Source organism: Rhinoderma darwinii, chromosome 3 (assembly GCF_050947455.1).
Source record: "Rhinoderma darwinii isolate aRhiDar2 chromosome 3, aRhiDar2.hap1, whole genome shotgun sequence".
Lineage (NCBI taxonomy): Eukaryota > Metazoa > Chordata > Amphibia > Anura > Rhinodermatidae > Rhinoderma > Rhinoderma darwinii.
The window spans coordinates 201,104,477-201,123,100 of record NC_134689.1 but is presented as its reverse complement, the minus strand read 5'-3'; the positions used below and the strand labels follow the sequence as shown (position 1 = coordinate 201,123,100).

The 18,624-nt window shown below is 41.9% G+C and overlaps 1 protein-coding gene across 4 annotated transcripts; it reads left to right on the top strand.

Moving 5' to 3' along the window:
- The first annotated feature begins 935 nt into the window (after positions 1–935).
- Positions 936–16,440, top strand: GTSE1 (G2 and S-phase expressed 1). 4 transcript variants are annotated; one of them, XR_012882404.1, is made up of 13 exons: positions 936–1,069; positions 3,079–3,121; positions 5,814–5,871; positions 5,956–6,616; positions 8,546–8,716; positions 9,615–9,756; positions 9,845–10,201; positions 10,312–10,384; positions 12,171–12,398; positions 13,135–13,312; positions 13,430–13,582; positions 15,410–15,636; positions 16,184–16,440. XR_012882404.1 is itself a non-coding variant. In XM_075857232.1 (12 exons), exons 2-12 carry the CDS (start codon positions 3,106–3,108, stop codon positions 15,497–15,499), a joined length of 2,127 nt encoding a protein of 708 aa, XP_075713347.1. In that variant the 5' UTR covers positions 936–1,069; positions 3,079–3,105; the 3' UTR covers positions 15,500–16,440. The 4 variants fall into 4 exon arrangements, 3 of the variants coding, with proteins under 3 accessions (XP_075713347.1, XP_075713348.1, XP_075713349.1); XM_075857232.1 differs by having other exon boundaries at positions 15,410–16,440; XM_075857233.1 differs by lacking the exon at positions 5,814–5,871 and having other exon boundaries at positions 15,410–16,440.
- The last annotated feature ends 2,184 nt before the right edge of the window (positions 16,441–18,624 follow it).

The window sequence follows — 18,624 nt, the reverse complement described above, 5'->3', positions numbered from 1 at the left end:
TTGAGCATACCTGTGGCGTCTGTGTGTTATTCCTCCTCTCCAATATATAGACAAAACATGATTGGAAACTGGATAAATCACTGGATAGTGGGTATCGGTTGACATACCCAATACAAATGTCAGTGTAATATATTTTGGCCCATGATTGCGTTAACACTCATATATATATATATATATATATATATATATATACACAATTATTTTTTTGGGGGGGACACATATGTATTGGGGCTATTCCCACTGATGTTTTAAGTCCTTAGTGACGCCCCTCACTGCTAGTGCTGCATTGTTGGATCACTTAGGAGACCCAGTGATGCAGCTGAAAGCTGCGGGCCATCGGCCATGAGAAGTTTGGGGACGGACGGACCAAGAAGAACCTTTGCATCGGGGCCCATGAGCTTTTAGCTACGCCCCTGCTGGTGAGGTATCATGTTTCTGGCATAATTCCAGAAATATAACATATGACCACTGAGCCCTGATTGGTTGATGCGGTCACATGCTAGGTGCATGTAACCACCCAACGTGAGTGCTAGCAAAAGGGTAGGTACGCATTGCTTTTTTGGTTTATTTCATTTCCAGCCCCTAAAAAATAAAAAGCACATCCCTTATAACCCCTTTAACTCTCGTCCAGCCCCTTTAAAAAGTAATTATTTCACACACAAAAAAATGTCCCTTTTTAAACATCCAAAACGTGTAATGGACAGAGCACAGACAGAGCAGAGAAAAAACAAGTACATGCCGAGAGCTCCTTCACACCCGGCGGTACGCGAACACACCACCAGTGATCTGTGCTAGCATTATTCGTTGTCCTCATTAGGAATAAAACTACACTTCCCAGAATGCATTGCAGTACGTGCTTAACGTATACCCCGTGATCACGCGTTAGTCTTTAAATCAACCAATCACGGTCCTACGTTCTTCATCACGTGGAGGCTCTCGAGGTCAGGGGGAAGTTTGAATTGTGCAGCCGTTTAAACAGTGGTGAGAGCCGGTTGGCTTCTGTGCTGGCAGTGTCCGCTCTTTCTTCCCTCGCATGCCGCTGTTCCGGACTGAGCGCTCAGACTTTCAGGTGCGGTGCTATGTAGTGTACAAATCACGTCTCCCTTTTCCTGATCGTTCAGGCTCCCGGCCGATGGCATAGTCCTCCATAATGTGGGTGTTCCGGAGTGGGCACGCTTATATATCATGTTGATGGATCTTCGTAATTGTAATATAATATATATTCCTTTCTAGTGTGTCATCATGCCCACCCTGGTGTCCTGTGTCTCAGAAGTGTCACGTCTGTTCTTGTATAGCTGAAGCACTTCATGTTATGCGACCTCCCCTGACCTTGATGGCTTTTTAAATGTTTTTCTTTTTTCATTCTGTTCATAAATAATTCCCTTATACCGGGGTCATCTAGTAGAAGATCGCGTATGAACAATGCTGTGGGTGGTGTGCCCAATGTAATAGTTTCCGATCTGCATAACCAGGGTCCCACATGGAACACTTCTACTAGTTTGCACTGCTAAATCGTTTAGCTTCAAAATGAAAAATAAGTTTCAACATACTCTATAGATTTTTCTTCATTTCAATGCTACTGCTATGTGCCGCTGTTCTCTCGCTGTAAGTGTTGTCCATGGTCGGGGGCATGATAGTATGGGCATCAATTAAAGAGGCTCTGTCACCACATTATAAGTGCCCTGTTTCCTACATAAGGAGATGGGCGCTATAATGTAGGTGACAGTAATGCTTTTTATTTTAAAAAAATCTATCTATTTTCACCACTTTATTAGCATTTTTAGATTTATGCTAATGAGTTGCTTAATGCCCAAGTGGGCGTATTTTTACTTTAGACCAAATGGGCATTGTACAGGGGAGTGTATGACCCTGACCAATCAGCATCATGCACTCCTCTCCATTCATTTACTCAGCGCATAGGGATCCTGCTAGATCCTTATGTGCTGTCTTATACTAACACATTAACAATACTGAAGTGTTTAGACAGTGAAGACATCCCGTGGAATGTCTATTCACTGTCTAAACACTTAAGTATCGTTAATGTGTTAACGGAAAAAACGTCTTGTGGGAAAAAAGTGACATGCCCTATCTTCGGGCGTGTACGTGTCTGACCTCCCATTTGACATCAATGGGAGGCAGAGAAAGCATATTTCGCTGAGTTTTTTTTTGCCCGTGGCGCTCAATGGCCGCTAGTGAAACACCGCAAAATCGAGATGTCTATTCATCACTCCCGACACTTTGGTAAAGTTAATATGGGAGTATGTGACTGCACAGCGTCATCTCGCGAGATCACGCTGTGTTGCGAGTACTGCTAAAAATGAATGGAGAAGAGTATGACGCGGATTGGTCAGCATTATGCGCTTCTCTTGGTAAAAAAAAAAGTAAACCCGCTCAGCTGTCTATGAAACGAATTCGCATAAATCTAAAATTGTGCATAACTTGCTCAAAATTGATCGTTTTTCAAAATAAAAAACACTGGTATCGAAGTTACAGCGCCGATCAGATTATGTAGGAGAACCTGATGCTCTGCTATGGGACTCAAGTACTGTTGCCGATGTCACTGTCCATATGTGGGCAGTAGTTGTTGAGTCCCCAGGCAGAGCATCAGCTGATGCTCTGCTTGGGGACTCCAGCGATAGGAAACCCCTGTATTGACCAAATATGGACATCGGGTGCTGGAGTCCTGAGCAAAGCGCTAGTTGATGCTCTGCTCGTGACTCAAGCAATAGGCAATGTGATAGCTCCTTGCTGTCCTGTTCACAAACAGCACATGAAGCAAACCCTCAGTCACGTGGGGCCGTGTTGGAGCGTCATCACTTTTATAAAAGCTCCCGCACTTCCTAAACAATTCATGAGGTTTGACCTGCACCATTTAGTACAGAATTTTTAATTAAAGTATATTCATAAGTTACCTAGTTTCACATAAATATATTATTGCAATGCAATTATTGGGCCCCGGATAACCCCTTTAATCATGCTTCATCCTGCACACTTAGTACCATTGAATTCTTAAATTTAATAAGCCCTGCTTTTTATATTTTTAATTATTTGTATGTTTATCTCTCATTACTCGTTTAGGTGATATAAATCAAGACGTTTTCCATAATGGCTGCAGGTGGTGGTAAGAATTGATCTTTTATACTAAATATTTTGCTACTAAATGCAGATTATTTTTTTTTTTAATGTATTTGACAATAACCAGTGATTAGTTGTTTTCAAGAGGTTGTCTACTCCAGGCCGCCCTTTTTCAGAGCGCTTTAAGGCTTCGCAATTGCGTCGGGACTTCGTTCAATGGTTCCATCGGAGCTTTCCGTCAGGGGAACACATGAACCACATCCAAATGGGAACCATAGGTTTCTGTTTGCATCGTCATTGATTTCAATGGTGACGGATCTGGTGCGAATGTTTTCCATTTGTCAGTTTTTAGAGGCTCTGTCACCAGTTTAATACCTAATCTAATAAACGCTTTGATGCTGATAACCACTACTGTGTTTATTTTGACAAAAGTTTATTATTGACAAGTGCTGATCATTTTTAGATTAACCCCTTCCCGACGTAAACAACTTTCAGATTTTAATTTTACGTTTTTTCCTCCCCATCTTCCAAAAGCCATAACGTCTTTATTTTTCCATCTATATATTACTATGAGGCTTGAGATTAGGTGACCAAAAATAGAGATTCTGGCGTTTACAATTTTTATTTTTTATTTTTTTTACGGCGGTCACCGGGCGAGTTAATGATATATTGTAATAGTTCAGACTTTTGCGGACGCGGCGTTACCAATTATGTTTATTTTTTTTAATTTTTTTTTTACTATGCTCTAGGGGGAAATGGGAAAAGGGGGGTTTTTTGAACTTTGAAGATTATTTTATTTTTATTTTTTTTTACACAAAAAAAAAACGAACTCATTTTCACTTATTTTTTTTATTAGTCCCCCTAGGGGAATTGAACCAGCGACCGTTAGAATCACGATATACTGCAATATATCGTGCAAGCGATCTGACAGGCATCTATTAAGCCCTGCCGGAGGCTGCCCCCATCTTTTTAACGATTTAAATTCTGCGGTCGCTATTAACGAGCGGGATCGCGCTCGAGAGTGATGCCGCTCGTTACTCTGAAGTGTCGGTTGTAACAAACAGCCGACACCCGCATCGTATTTTTTACGGCGTTCACCGTGCGGGTTAAATAATGTAATAGCTTTATAGTCGGGGTCGTCACGGACGTGGCGATACCAAATATGTGTAACTTTTTTTTTTTTTTTTACTTTTATTTTGTTTTTTTAATAGTAAAGCAGTTTTTTAAGGGGAAAAAGTGGGTTTTTCGTTTTTATTTTTTCACTTTTTCACTTTTCTACTAGTCCCACTAGGGGACTTGAATATGCGATTCTCCGATTGCTTTTATAATACACGGCAATACTTTTGTATTGCAGTTTATTACTGCCTTTCCGTTTAAAATGGACAGGCATTTCCGAGGACATGCCTCTGGCATAGCCTAGCAGGCATTTACTACAGGCAGACCTGGGGGCCTTTATTTGGCGCCCAGCTCACATCAGAGACAGACACTCGGTGATCTTATCGCCGGGTGCCGGAGGGATGAGAGGGAGCTCCCGGCTTCCACTTCAGTATTGTTAATGTGTCAGTATAAGACCTCACATAGTGAGCAACGCAGTGTCACTATGCGCTGACTAAATGAATGGAGAGTAGTGTATGACGCTGATTGGTCAGCGTCATGCACTCCTCTGTACAACGCCCACTTGGTCTAAAGTAAAAACACGCCCACTAGGGCATTAAGAAACTAATTAGCATAAAGTGAATATCGCTCCTAACGTGGTAAAAATCGTTTTTCTAAATAAAACACTGCTGTTACCTACATTATAGCGCCCATCTCCTTATGTAGGAGACAGGGCACTTATAATGTGGTGACAGAGTTTCTTTAGTACCCTATTCGGCAGAAGTTTACAATTCGGAGGGAACATGCACAGACAAAATCAAACCTTGAATAGTGCCACTATGTAAACAAGAAAAGTGAGGCCCCTGCTCCCAAGAGCTTACAATCTATGGAAAAAAAGGGGGACACACAATGTAAAAAGTGCTTGTTTAGGACAATGGTCAAGCCATATTTTATAAAAAATAGTGTGGTACACCTAAAGCTGCATGAGCCAGTCACCAGCCAGTATCTTTATGACAGATATGAAGTGCATTAGGGTGTAAGGAGAGTGGGGGATACTGTTGTATAAAGGGGTCAAGCTCGAAGGACTAATGTAAAGGAGTCAGATTAGGGAATGTTCTAGGCCTGCCTAAAAGTGTTTTCAAGGTACGCTTAAGTCTTTGAATGTGGGGAATTAATGTGATTGTCCGGTGTAGCGCTTTCAAGAGGACTGGTGCAGCCCAAGACGTTTCAGCGAAAGGAGTGGGGGGGGGGGGGTTCAGATTATATAGGATGTTGGTTTTGGATTGTTGGCCGAATGTGGAGGTACGTGGAGATGGGGGAGATCTAAAGAGGTGCAGTGCTGTAGAGAAATAGCAAAAATTATGAAAAAAGAAGCCTGCATTGTCTACCAAAAATATTGCAAAGAGCACGTCGCTAGCCCAACAAATAAAAGTTATAGCTGTTTAACAAACGTGTGCTAAAAATTGCTAAACGGTGTCTGGTCCGAAGGGCTCAAAATTGCCCGGTTCTGACCTGTTATGTGTTTACTTTTTCTTCTCACAACTCCTATGGATGCTTCCAAGTAAAACCTAAATTTTATGTGTGTTTCACTTTGGTAAACATTTTTCTTTATTTAAGCTTATTAATAATCTTTCTGTTCTTAGATATTAGTCTTTTGACTGATGAAAAATTTGATTTTGATATATCCATATCTCCTACAAGGTAACTTACCACCCTCTGTCATTTGATTTATTCTGTGATTGTCTATGTACTACTAGATTCATATTTGCATGTTTCTTCCAATAGTGCTAAAGACAATGTAGACTGTGATGATGAAGTGTTCATTGGGCCAATGAGACACAAAGAGAAATGTGTTAGTGCTGCTTTAAGGAGTCTGAAGTCTGACGAAAAATCCTCTCCTCCTCTGAAAACTGACCAGGTGGCTTGGAGTCCCCTCAATGATGATAAATTTGTTGAAATTTTTAAAGAAGCCCATTTACTCGCCCTACAGCTGGAATGTTTTTCTAATGATGACCACAAGAAAGAGGAGCCTGCACAGCCGGTACCAAACCAAACTGTGGAGAAATTTGTTCAGGAGTCAAAGTCAAAAGTGATTCTTTTTGACGCATGTAATGAGGTTACTAAAACACCAGTCGCCATTAAAAGAGAGACTTATTGTATACAGGATAGCCCATTCCACCAGCTTCCCCCATCAGTTCAGCAAAGGCTTACTGGACCTAATAGAAAAGCTGGCAATTCATGCGGTGTGGAATCACAGAATCTCGCTAGCCCCCTGAAAGTACTAAAACTGGTGAAAAGTCACTCGTCTTCACCACTTGCACAGAAGTCTAAACCTCTAGTAAAAAGTGGTTTTCCAATGGCAAACAGTGGTAAAACCGTAAGCAAACTTCAACCGATGAAAGCACCTGCTGTAAATACGAAAAACAACCGTTTAGCTGTTGAGAAGGTATCAATCTGTCAGAATGACTGCCGTTTTCTTTATGAATGTGTGATTTCTTCGTAGGTACTCACAATCCAGCTAAATTTCTTAAAATAAAATGCAAGGCGCCAACAGAGCTTAAAGCCTTATCACAGTGCTGCTGATACAGGGAATAAATCTAAAGCCATGTCTATTGTCTAGAATTGCACTCTCTGTAGGGGACGACAACATAATTTATTCGGATTTTTTTAATGTGCATATTGTATATGTAATGATTGGTAAGGCAGAAGAGTTATAGGGTTTATCTTATGAATAATAAATCTAAGTGGCTTATTCTACTTAAGTGTTACTATTGTTTTGGGTGAAACCTCAGAATAAGCTATCGTTAACACACTTTCTGGCCAGTATATGACTTAGGACTGCTTCAAGCGTCCATGTTGGGCCATATTTTCCAGACCGAACACAGTTAAGGGAGCTGGGCTCCTTGTATCAGTTATCTAGGATACTAGGGGGGCTCTGAATCCCCTCAGGAACACTGTCCCAGACTGAAAATGTGATTATACGAGACAGTAGTTCTGCGGGGAGGCTGTGACTCACGGCATCATAGATTACTATGATGCGGGGAGGCTGTGACTCACGGCATCATAGATTACTATGATGCTTGGAGTCTGAGTACCTGAACTGTGTTCGGTCTAGGAAATACGATTTGACATATGGTCTGTATCTCACGGACCAAACACTGCTGTGTTAAGCATGCTTTATATGCTGCATTTATCAGCAGTCTTCCCCTCTGGAGGCTCTCTAATTCTCAGTTTTCTCTGAGCTTCACTCCAAAGGGAGTGGAGGCTAGCCGCTATGTCTTCGATATGCTGCACACAGAGAAAAGAGAACATCCTGCTGTCTAGCACATGCTTTAGAAGTAGCAGCGTCTTTCAGGTGATTATACAGCCGTGTAGCTGTGAATCCAGCTCTGGGGTGAGAGAACACTTACCAGAAGCTGCAGTAGCATCGGTCTGTGTCATTGCATCTTCCCCTCCCTATCCATAGACTTGTATGGGCAATAGTTGGAGCCTGATCTCGCAGTGAGCTAATACTCCATCTTCACTGCCTCACTGAAGACTGATTTCTGCAAGGAATTCAGAGTGATCAGTGCAGGAGGCAGGGTGAAGAGGAGTCTTAGTGGAGAGAGGCATTTTTCTATAACCAGATATATAACAGTTTAGCTTTACTTGTGATTCATGGGAAAAATTTAAATCCGTTACTATGTAAAGCGACACTCCGGTGACATACATTTAATTTTTTTTCTTACTCTTTCCCACCCCATGTACCTCCCTGTTTTGGAATATATATTTATAATATGCACTAACAATGACTGGATCCTGCAGACTATGACTGCAATGTAACCACCTGCTCTGTACTTGGGTTTCAGTGTAAGGGGATGTTCACATCTGCGTTGGAGACTCTGTTAGGGGCAGGGATTACCGGAAACAATAGCGCAGCATGCTGCATTATTATTTCTGGTAAAATCACGGATATCCCGATGGAAAGCTGACGGAGCCCATTGCAGTCAATGGGTTCCATCTGCGGTATCCGTTGTGCAACGGAACAGTTTTTTTTCAGGTATTCCCTTGTTCTCCTCTGACAGAGCAAAATGGATACCCCAACGCAGTTGTAAACAGCCCCTTCTGTGGTAGTCTCCTTGCTAGGAGAAGCAATGTGATCTCTTGCCTGTAAAATGATTTGGGCACAAATAATCCTTCTTGTGAGGAGAGTTGTGCTGCAGCCTGTCATTCATACGAAACGGACACGAACTAAGCTGTGGAACAGGAATTCCTAATAGAGAAAACTGGTTGAAATCCTGCTAAAGTAATGTATAATTCAGCAATACAATGTCCATTCATGTTTTACTGACCGTTTAATATATTCTCTAAAAATCTATATATTTTTTTTTCTCAGCCTAAAGCAGTTAAGAAAACAAGCCCAACAAGAAGGAAAAATCTGAGCAGTATGGGTTCCACTGAGGATTTGCTTTCTGATAAATCAAGTATTGCATCTGATATCAGTGACTCATCTTTCAATACTAGCGTTGTGGGACCAAGCAAAAGGACCTTACCTGTGCCAAATAAGGTACTAGCTAGGATAAAAACATCTTGAATTTTTAGTAAAATGTGCTGCACATATCTCAAATTTAAAGAGGCTCTGCCATCACATTATAAGTGCCCTAGCTTGTACATAATTTGGTCGGCGCTGTAATGTAGATTACAGCAGTGTTTTTTTATTTAGAAAAACTCATTTGAAGAGTTAAGAGATGACAGGTTACATTCTAATCTTGCTTGATTACGCTTGCCTTGCTGTAAATATCACAGACGCTACAGAAGTGTCAGGATTCTGAATAGACATCACGTCCTGGCTGGAGGTAATGTATAGTCACTGTCAGGACACTACAGTAACGTTAATGTGTGTGTATGTGGCTGCACATAGTGATGTAATAAGATCACTATGTGCTGTGTAAATGAATGGTGAGAAGTGTATGACGCTGATTGGTCACGGATTGGTCAGCGTTATACACTTCCCTCCACAACTCCCACTTGGTCAAAAAGTAAAACACGCCCAGTTGTCAATTAAGAAACTCATTAGCATAAAGCTAAAATAGGTCAGAACTCCATCAAAAATCATCGTTTTTCTAAACCAAAAACACTGCTGTAATCTACATTACAGCGCCGATCACATCATGTACAATATAGGCCACTTATAATGTGGTGACAGAGCCTCTTTAAATGCAGTGTTCCCTAACCTTTACATCCACTACTACTTTACAGCTTATGGGTTTCTAACATGAATTATTTTTCATAATGAGAGGTTTTCAATATTAGTTTATTTAAAAGAAAAAGTAGTGTAATTCTATATTCAACTTTTTTGTGGGCACTAATAATTTTATTTTAACAAGCATGGTATACCACGGGTTGTCATTTTATTACTACAATACTGCACTTTCTATATATTCTGTATTTTTTTATTTTTCCAGCTTGGGTTAAGCATAGCACAGTTCAAGCCCCGATCAGCTACTTCAGCTTTTAGAAAGAACACATCCTCCTCCTCATCCTCCCATTCCAGCATGAATACCAGTCTGAACTCCAGCCTGTCCAGCTCTCCACCTGCAGTCCATGGTAAGCAGCACTTCATGTTATGATGACTTGCATGTGATGTGCTTGTCATATATTGCTTCTGATTTCTATATCACTCTTTGCTTTTCAGCCAAACCAAATGCATCAGTCCCCAGTTCAAGACTAAAGCCAAACACAAACTGGCTTGCAGTTGCTCGCCCTCTTAGTGGCATAGGATTATCTTCAAAAAACACTACTGACCTGTTGAACAGTCATCTAAAGCCAGGGACAGCCGCAAAACCAGCTGACGATAAATCTGCTTCAGTGTCCGTTGTTAAACCCCAAACTCCAGCTGGCAAAATGCAGAAGCAAACGTCTGCACCTAATTTGCAAAGATTGCCACCACCGACTAAAATGGAAATTGTTGTAAAAGGAGAAAATGCGAAACCCCAGGCAAGGGTAATGCCAACTCCAACAAATAGACTAAAGCTTCCACAAAAGCAGGAAGGCAAGAGCTTCTCTATTTTGTCCTGTCTGAGCTGTCCTTTTTAATTTTTTATTTTTTTTGATGCTGGGTCATTAATACATTTTGCTTTACATATATATTTTACAATGCAGGACTTTCACCTGATCGTGCTGTGGGAATGTCAAGTAAGCCAACACGGTTACTGTCTTGTGGTGAAATTGGCAGGTAATGTGAACAGTTGTGATGTAGTAGTTATAATAAAGTTACAATGGTCCTGTATCAATTAGATCAAAAGCTTCTTAAGAAAACTATTGTAGCATGCATTATACAAAAAAGCTTAGTACAGTATACCCTATCTTCTACCTAATCTAATGGGCGCTTTAATGTAGATAAGTAATGTTTTTGTTCTTTTTTTAAAGTTTATTTTTGACCGTTATGAGCAATTTAAGTGTTATGCAAATTTGTTCATGACCAAGTGGGCGTTTCTTCACTTTTCACCAAGTGGGCATAGTAAAGAGAAGCGTATGACGCTGACCAATCGGCGTCATACACTTCTCTTCATTCATGTCCATCTGTACTCACAGCACAGCGTAATCTTGCGAGATCACGCTGTGCTGTGAGTACAGATGGACATGAATGAAGAGACGTGTATGATGCTGATTGGTCAGCGTCATACACTTCTCTTTACTGCGCCCCCTTGGTGAAAAAAACGCCCACTTGGTCATGAAGGACAAATTTGCATAACACTTAAAATGCTCATAACTTTGTAAAAAATAAACTTTTTTAAAAACCACATTATCTACATTAAAGTGGCCATTAGATTAGGTAGAAGATAGGGCAGTTATAAACTGGTGGCAGAGCCTCTCAGGGTAAATTTACACACTTAACCAAAAACGTCTGAAAATACGGAGCTGTTTTCAAGGGAAAACGGCTCCTGATTCTCAGACTTTTTTTTTTTTTTTTAGCAACTTGCGTTTTTTGGAGCTGTTTTTCTATAGTTAAATGAAAAACGGCCCAGGAAGTGACATGCACTTTTTTGCAGCCGGTTTTCAAAACTGCCGCGTAAAAAAACGGCCTTTGGGATCAGAACTCCGTTTTCCCATTGAAATCAATGGGCAGATGTTTGGAGGCGTTCTGCTTCCTATTTTTTGGCAGTTTACGACCCGAAAAACGGCCAACAATAAGCCGTGTGATCATACCCTAAGTCTGCTCTCTTGACGGTCACAACATCACAGCCCCTCTCCTCCCTCCATTAACACAATAGTATTTCTGTTAATGGTGCTGTCACTAGATGCTTCATGGAATTTGACTTGCTGTAGATGCAGTTCCCAAATACAAAAGGGGGTTTAAAGGAATCTGTCGCCAGTGTTTCACCTATTCAACTGTACTCACTCGTCGCTGCTGTCAAAAGTTCATTGCAGTTATCACCTCTCCTAAACTCCTCTGACAAATAATGGTCTGCAAAAATTTCACGCCTTTTATCGTAATAATCCGGCAGTCTCGTTTCTCTTATGCCTGCCTACCGTCAAACTGCCCCATCCTGAATGCCTGAAATCCCTGAATATCTGAGATATCGTGCATTCGCCCATTTATGATCAGACACCCTTCGCTGCTTCGTCCCGGCCTCAAATCTCATTACTGCTCATGTGCTATAGTGTCCCGTTGTGCGCACGCATTAGTACAGGACATCGATGCGTGGGATTTCGTGTGTTGGGGGGAGGCGAGGAGCTGTCAATCAAATGTAAGGAGGTGGGGCAAACTCGGGAAGGCTCGAGGAATGAAGATATGACTCTTATGCTCGTTCGCATACGGCACAGGAACACTAAAAAATTGATTACTAAAGGTACAGACCCTACTTATGGGGTACATAAATTATTTTTTACCCACATCCACCAGGCATTGCTGGTTTAATAGGTGAAATGCTGGTAACAGGTTCCCTTTAAAGCCTCGATTGCATATTTTTGTCGTTTAGATATGCTGTGGTAGAAGTATAATGTGTTTGTTGTTTTAGTGGCATTGCTCAAAGCACACCATTGAGAACCACAAAAGGAATGGCAATTAATTCTAATCTAGCATTGAGGAGCATATCCGCTACACCCAACTCAAAACATGTGTCCGCCTTGCCAACACCCATCAGTCGTAGAACGTCTGGAATTGTAACACCGAGAACTATCCCAAGAACTATTTCTTCTGTTCGACTTGCAACGGCTGTCCAAGCATCTAATAGGTCGCCTATTGGGTAAATGTTTAAAAAAAAAAAAAAAAAAAAGCTATGTAATAGGACAGAACTATGAAATCTGCATTGTGACTGCTGTAACATGGCCTATAGCCAAAGCATTGCTTGTAGCTGTTTCAGGCCCTTCTTCCCAGCAGCATTGTTTAGACCGCTGCAATTCTTCAGCTATAGGCACGCATTCAATGTCATTTTGCTAACCTATTGTGTACAGTAACTTGCTAGATAGCACTAGCTTTAAAAAGTATCTCCTCCCATGATTTGGTTACCCTGTCGGGAAAATGAAAACTGGTATGAATTGATAAAGAATTTTTTGGTTTGAGTGCTTTACAGAAAGCCTTTTCGTCATGTGCAAACACAACCAACTTCCTTAGCTGTGGAGGGCCAGCCACAGAAGCCCTGTGGATTTCATCCATGGCTATGTTGCAAGTATGGAATAAATCCTGAACAGGGAAAGCATTCTGTTTCGAAAATCTACAGCATGCCCTCACCTCTATGCAGATATTTTTGAAGCGGGTATGGGATTTTGTTAAACCCCATTCACGTACTTTTTGTTGCAGATTCTGCACTGTCAATCCACAGCTAATCCACTGTGTGCACATGGCCCAAATTGAAAAAAAAAAATTACCAAATTTGATAGTGATAAAAGGTCTGGTAATCCTAAAATATTTATGGTGCGTTAATGGTTTCCTTTTCTCCTACATAATTGGTAAAAAAATAAATAATAATAATTTGCTTATAGGTTTGCAGAATGTGAACAGAAAGAGACCAAAGTTGCAAAGAGTACATGTTCACCTACTGAGGAAGACCATTTAGTCTCTACTACAATATGCTGTTCCCTGAACTTTTCTCCAGAAAGCAAACCCGTCTTAATGGCACACCGTGAGGAGAAACAGTGGGTGGCTGATAAACCATCCGAAGTAAGATTTTCTGTTATGAGTTACTAGGTTTTTATGACCATCCTTATATTGTGGATAAATTGAGGCAATGAGACATCATTCATTTTAACTTTTTTTTTTTTTTTTTTTTTAATCTAGGTTTTGTTGATTGACATCGGGGTGGATAAAGCGGTTACAAAAGTAAGAAAGCATTCATCCATTGACGTGGAAAGTCCAGCTCTTATTGACCTCTCAAATACCCCTGAATTTACCAAGAAACTTATCCCACTCAAGGCAGTTGATGTCGGGCAGGTAAGATATCCCAGTATGTTACATGGGCTCAAGTTAATTTAAGACCCGTTTACACGAGCGAATAATAGGTCAGGTTCCAACAGTAGCAAACTATTGTGTATAAGAATCTTTGCACGAATGGTGTAGCGACTATCAATAAAACACTTGTCGTTTGTACAAATAATATCTGCTTGTGTAAATGGATCTTTACATAGTAGTGCGTTATAAAAAGGCTCCATTTGATGGGTAAATTGTAATTTCTCTTGTTGGCAATGGTAACCACTTTTATCCACTTGGAGAGTGCCTTGTGGTTCCAGCTGACTATTTACTTGGCATTGTCTGACGCTTTGTCCATTTCCATTGGGTATAATGTTGTGCCAGCAGCAACACTGTTAACATTGAGATTGAGGTTTCAAGGGGTTTTCCAGGGCTTTTTACATTAATGACCTATTTTTAGATAAGGTCATTTAATATTAGGACGGTGGGGCCCTGGCTACTGGCACCCTCACTGATCAGCTGACTGAAGGTGCTGCAACGTAGTCATTGTTTACCAGGCAGGGCACCATACACCTCTATAGTGCCTGTGCCTTAGGATTGCAGTTCCCTGAAGCCCTGTCCCATTCAAGTGATTGGGACGGAGCTGTAATCCCAGGCACAGCCGCTACAGATGCGTACAGCTGTGCCTGGTACTCTAAGACCGTGGCATTCATCGCCCCGGCCCCTTCAGTCACCTGATCGGTGGGGGTGCCGTGAATCTGAAAACCGCTTAAATTGGGCTCGAGGGGCAATATTGGCTACTTAAAAGGTATTACAAGGTTCAAATACACTGCATTACTTATCTAGCTCTTAGAGTGCAGCTTGTATTATAGTCCAGAGCAGCACTGACATGAATATTTTAATTTTGAGTGGCAAGCGAAGATCCTGACAATAGTGAGAAATTGAAATGCAAAGTAAGTTAGAAAGTTGTATAACTCTTCATTGATTTGTCACTATTTCACAAAACTTCTGACGTCATAAGTTTTGATCTGTGTGGGTATGCATACTGAGACCTCATTCCACTAAAACAAAGGGGCAGAAGTGTCCAGCTAAGTGCTGTGCCACTTCAGCTTTGTTTGGCAAATCCTGGTAGAGGTGAATCTGTGCACCTGTCAGACTTTTTATGAGCCCGCACACCATTTTGCAATCCCATGAGAGCCGTTCAGAGCTGTATCCGTTTTTACGGCCGTTTTTAAAGAATTATTCCATGTGACGGACGTTAAAACCTGATCCTAGCCCTCACAAGAGGACTCCCTGGGCACAGTGCTACTTTAAGTGCTGAGCCTGGGTAGCCTTTGATGTCGCTGTCCATATATGGAAAGTGATGTCAAGGCTCTCAACTATGGAGTCCCCGGCCAGAGCGTCACAAGGTCTCTGGCCGGGGAGCCCTGTCTTCAGAAAGCCCTTGACATCACTGTCTATATGGACAGTGACGTTAGGAGCTTTGAGATGCGGGAATCCCCATCCAGAGCGTTAATGGCGTTGAAGGAGCCCCAATGGCGCAGTCTACAGGGTGGGTGTGGAACAATCTACAGTGGGCACAATGCCCCTGTAGGTGGTGCCACAATCTCTAGGGTCACTGGTGTTTTCAGGAGGTTAGAACAAAAAAGACAAATTAAATCCATCTGTTTTTAGCTGCCATGAAAAAGGATGACAAACTGACTGGAAATCAATAATGGCTTGGAGACATTCTGATGCAAAACGGCCTTGAAAAACTGACCAGTTTTTAATGCCCATTTTTTTAACTGTCGTGTGAATGTAACCTTATTTTGTGCCCCCCCCCCCTTTTTTTTTTTTTTTTTTTTTTTTTAGTTGATTGATCTGAGTTCACCCCTTGTTAAGCGGAGTCCTGCAGGGAACAAAGAAAATCTGGAATATGTTTCTCCACTCCTGAAGTTTTAATTTGTCCAAAAATGAGCAAAGTGAAGCATTACTCACCAGAATCTACCTTTTATGGCATATTCCTAATAGCATGCATGTGCATCGTGGGTTTAAAAGTCATGTTCTCTTATATAAACACAGATCGTTCACTGTTTAAGGTAACAATCATGCAGTTTCATATGTCTATCTCATAATATGAACTTTATTGCTGCTTAACTGTCTGAGGTTACTTTTTTTATTTTATTGTATATGGTGGAGTAGTAAGAAGTAAATTTTTTTTTTTGCTACGAGACAATTTATGTAGAAAAAATAAACATTAAATCGTGACAACCCCTTTAATAAAATGGCCCAAGTTCAGTCGCTACTTGCACTATTTTTACACGTTTTCCATATCCCTGACCCATAGATGCATTGAACTTACTGATCATTTTAAAGAGGACCGGTTACCTCCTATTTTATTAAATACTTTAATCGCCCATAAAATAACAAAAGTATATTTTCTTAGGACAGAGTTTTGTCATTCCTCCTATTCATGTAAATTTTTTTTATATTTTTGAGGAATAACCGATATCTGGGCTTTACCATTTCTCTTCATAGGATGTGCCCCTATACTGACACTGTCAGCTCTGATTTGCACAGTATGTGTTTAGGGACACAGCCTACTGATAATGGTATTGGTAACGCCCATTCTCTGTTCATTTCCAGGAGCAATAACCGCACCTTCACCTGAATCTTCTAACCGATTGTTTCATGGGGAATACAAGTATTTACTAAATCTGATCTGTCCGTTCCTTTAAGGATTTGCCATTTTTCTTGTCCATGCTGTCTTAATACGTACACATAGAAAAAAACTGCTGTTTAATGTTTTAAATGTATGTTTTGTCTGAGTATATGGTGCCTTTTTTTAATATATATATATACACGGAGTCCATGTTAAAGAAATGAAACTTAAAGAAACTATTAATACTTGATTCTGTTTTCATTTAAATGTAATCTTTTTGTAATTAAATTAAAGATTTAACACTTCTTTGTATTGTGATTGTCATCAGTTTAGCGTATGATTTTTAACTCCTTCCCGAGCGCCACAGTCTTTTGACGTCAGGCGGTGCAGGTCCCCAGTCTACGCTGACGTCTTTTGGCGTAGCTGTTGATGAGCGCTCCTGTGAGCGCTCATCCTATAAGCAGGAGCTGTAACTTACCTGTACACCGCTTGGGTCGGAAACCTGATTATTGCCGTGGTTGTGACCGCAGCATGATCAAAGGGAATTCTCCTCTTTGATCGCATTACCGGGATTCCGGTCATGCGATCAAACACCGGGGAATCCCTCTGCAGTCAGCCCTGGGGACCTACAAAGGTTTATACACAGGGTATATGCATCTGATGGGGTAATACACAGGGATGACATGACTCCATTATCCCTGTATATAAACCCCATAATCTCTGTATATAACCCCATCATCCCTGCATATAACTGCCATCATCCCTATGTATTACCCCAACATCCCAGTCAGGTATGTTGGGTCTTGTACCCCCAGCAGCCCTGTGTTTATGTACCCCCATCGGGGCACATGGAGATTGAGGAATAACAACGCCACCCCCTCCTTCTACATCAGAATAGAAGGAGCAGGGGATGTGTACTAGGAGAGACGACGCTCCGTGTCTTTGATCAGCCAGCACTTCCAGCTGAACGGCGGCATGTCATTGACTACCTTTACAGGCAGTGCAGGAGCTCCAAGAGAGGAGGTGGTGTGGATGACCAGACAGGAGGAGGGGGCATGTACTATGCTTGACACTCCGTGTCTTTGCTCAGCCAGCACTTCCGACTGAATAGAGGCACGTCACCAACTATGTCTACAGGCAGTGGGATCTGAGGCGGAGCTCTGAAAAGCTCATGAAACATCCGCTTGGACACTGCCTGTAAATGTAGTTAACAGGCCGTGCCTTTGTTCAGCTGGAAGTGCTGGCTAAGCAAAGACATGGAACGTCACCGGAAGAGACATTTAGGGCATGACCACACGTGGCGGATTTCCTCCGCAACTGTCCGCATCAATGCCGCACAGAATCTGCGTTGCAGATTCTGCTGCGGATCTGCACAAAATGTGCAGTACATTGATGCGGACTAGCTGCTGCGGACTGCGGGAAAAGTGCTTCCCTTCTCCCTATCAGTGCAGGATAGAGAGAAGGGCCAGCACTTTCCCTAGTGAAAGTAAACGATTTTCATACTTACCGGCCGTTGTCTTGGTGACGCGTCCCTCTTTCGGCATCCAGCCCGACCTCCCTGGATGACGCGCCAGTCCATGTGACCGCTGCAGCCTGTGCTTGGCCTGTGATTGGCTGCAGCCGTCACTTACACTGAAACGTCATCCTGGGAGGCCGGACTGGAGACAGACGCAGGGAGTTCTCGGTAAGTATGAACTTATATGTTTTTTTACAGATACATGTATATTGAGATCGGTAGTCACTGTCCCGGGTGCAGAAACAGTTACTGCCGATCGCTGAACTCTTTCAGCACCCTGGACAGTGACTATTTACAGACGTCTCCTAGCAACGCTCCCGTCATTACGGGAGCCCCATTGACTTCCTCAGTCTGGCTGTAGACCTAGAAATACATAGGTCCAGCCAGAATGAAGAAATGTCATGTCAAAAAAGCAAGACGCATCCGCAGCACACATGACATGTGCATGACAGCTGCGGACTTCATTGCGGAACTTTGAATCTCCATTGAAGTCAATGGAGAAATTCCGCCATGAGTCCGCCACTGCTCCGCAACAGACAGAGCATGCTGCGGACACCAAATTCCGCTCCGCAGCCTATGCTCCGCAGCGGAATTTTACGCCTCGTCTAAACGAACACTGCTAAATTAAAGTGTAAGTCAATGGACAAACGGCTCCGCTGCGGATTAACGCTGCGGAGTGTCCGCAGCGGAATTTAAGTGAAATTCCGCCACGTGTGAACGTGCCCTTAATTCCGCCAATTATAAGTAGGTAGCGCTGCCATATATAAACAAACATTATATTAGAAAAGTAATTGTACATGTCACATTAGGTTAAAATAAAATTCATTCCTGCCCAACCCCTTTAAGGCCCTATTACACGGCCTGATGTAGATAGTAAAAACGAGCACCGATCAATGAGACCGCTCCCCC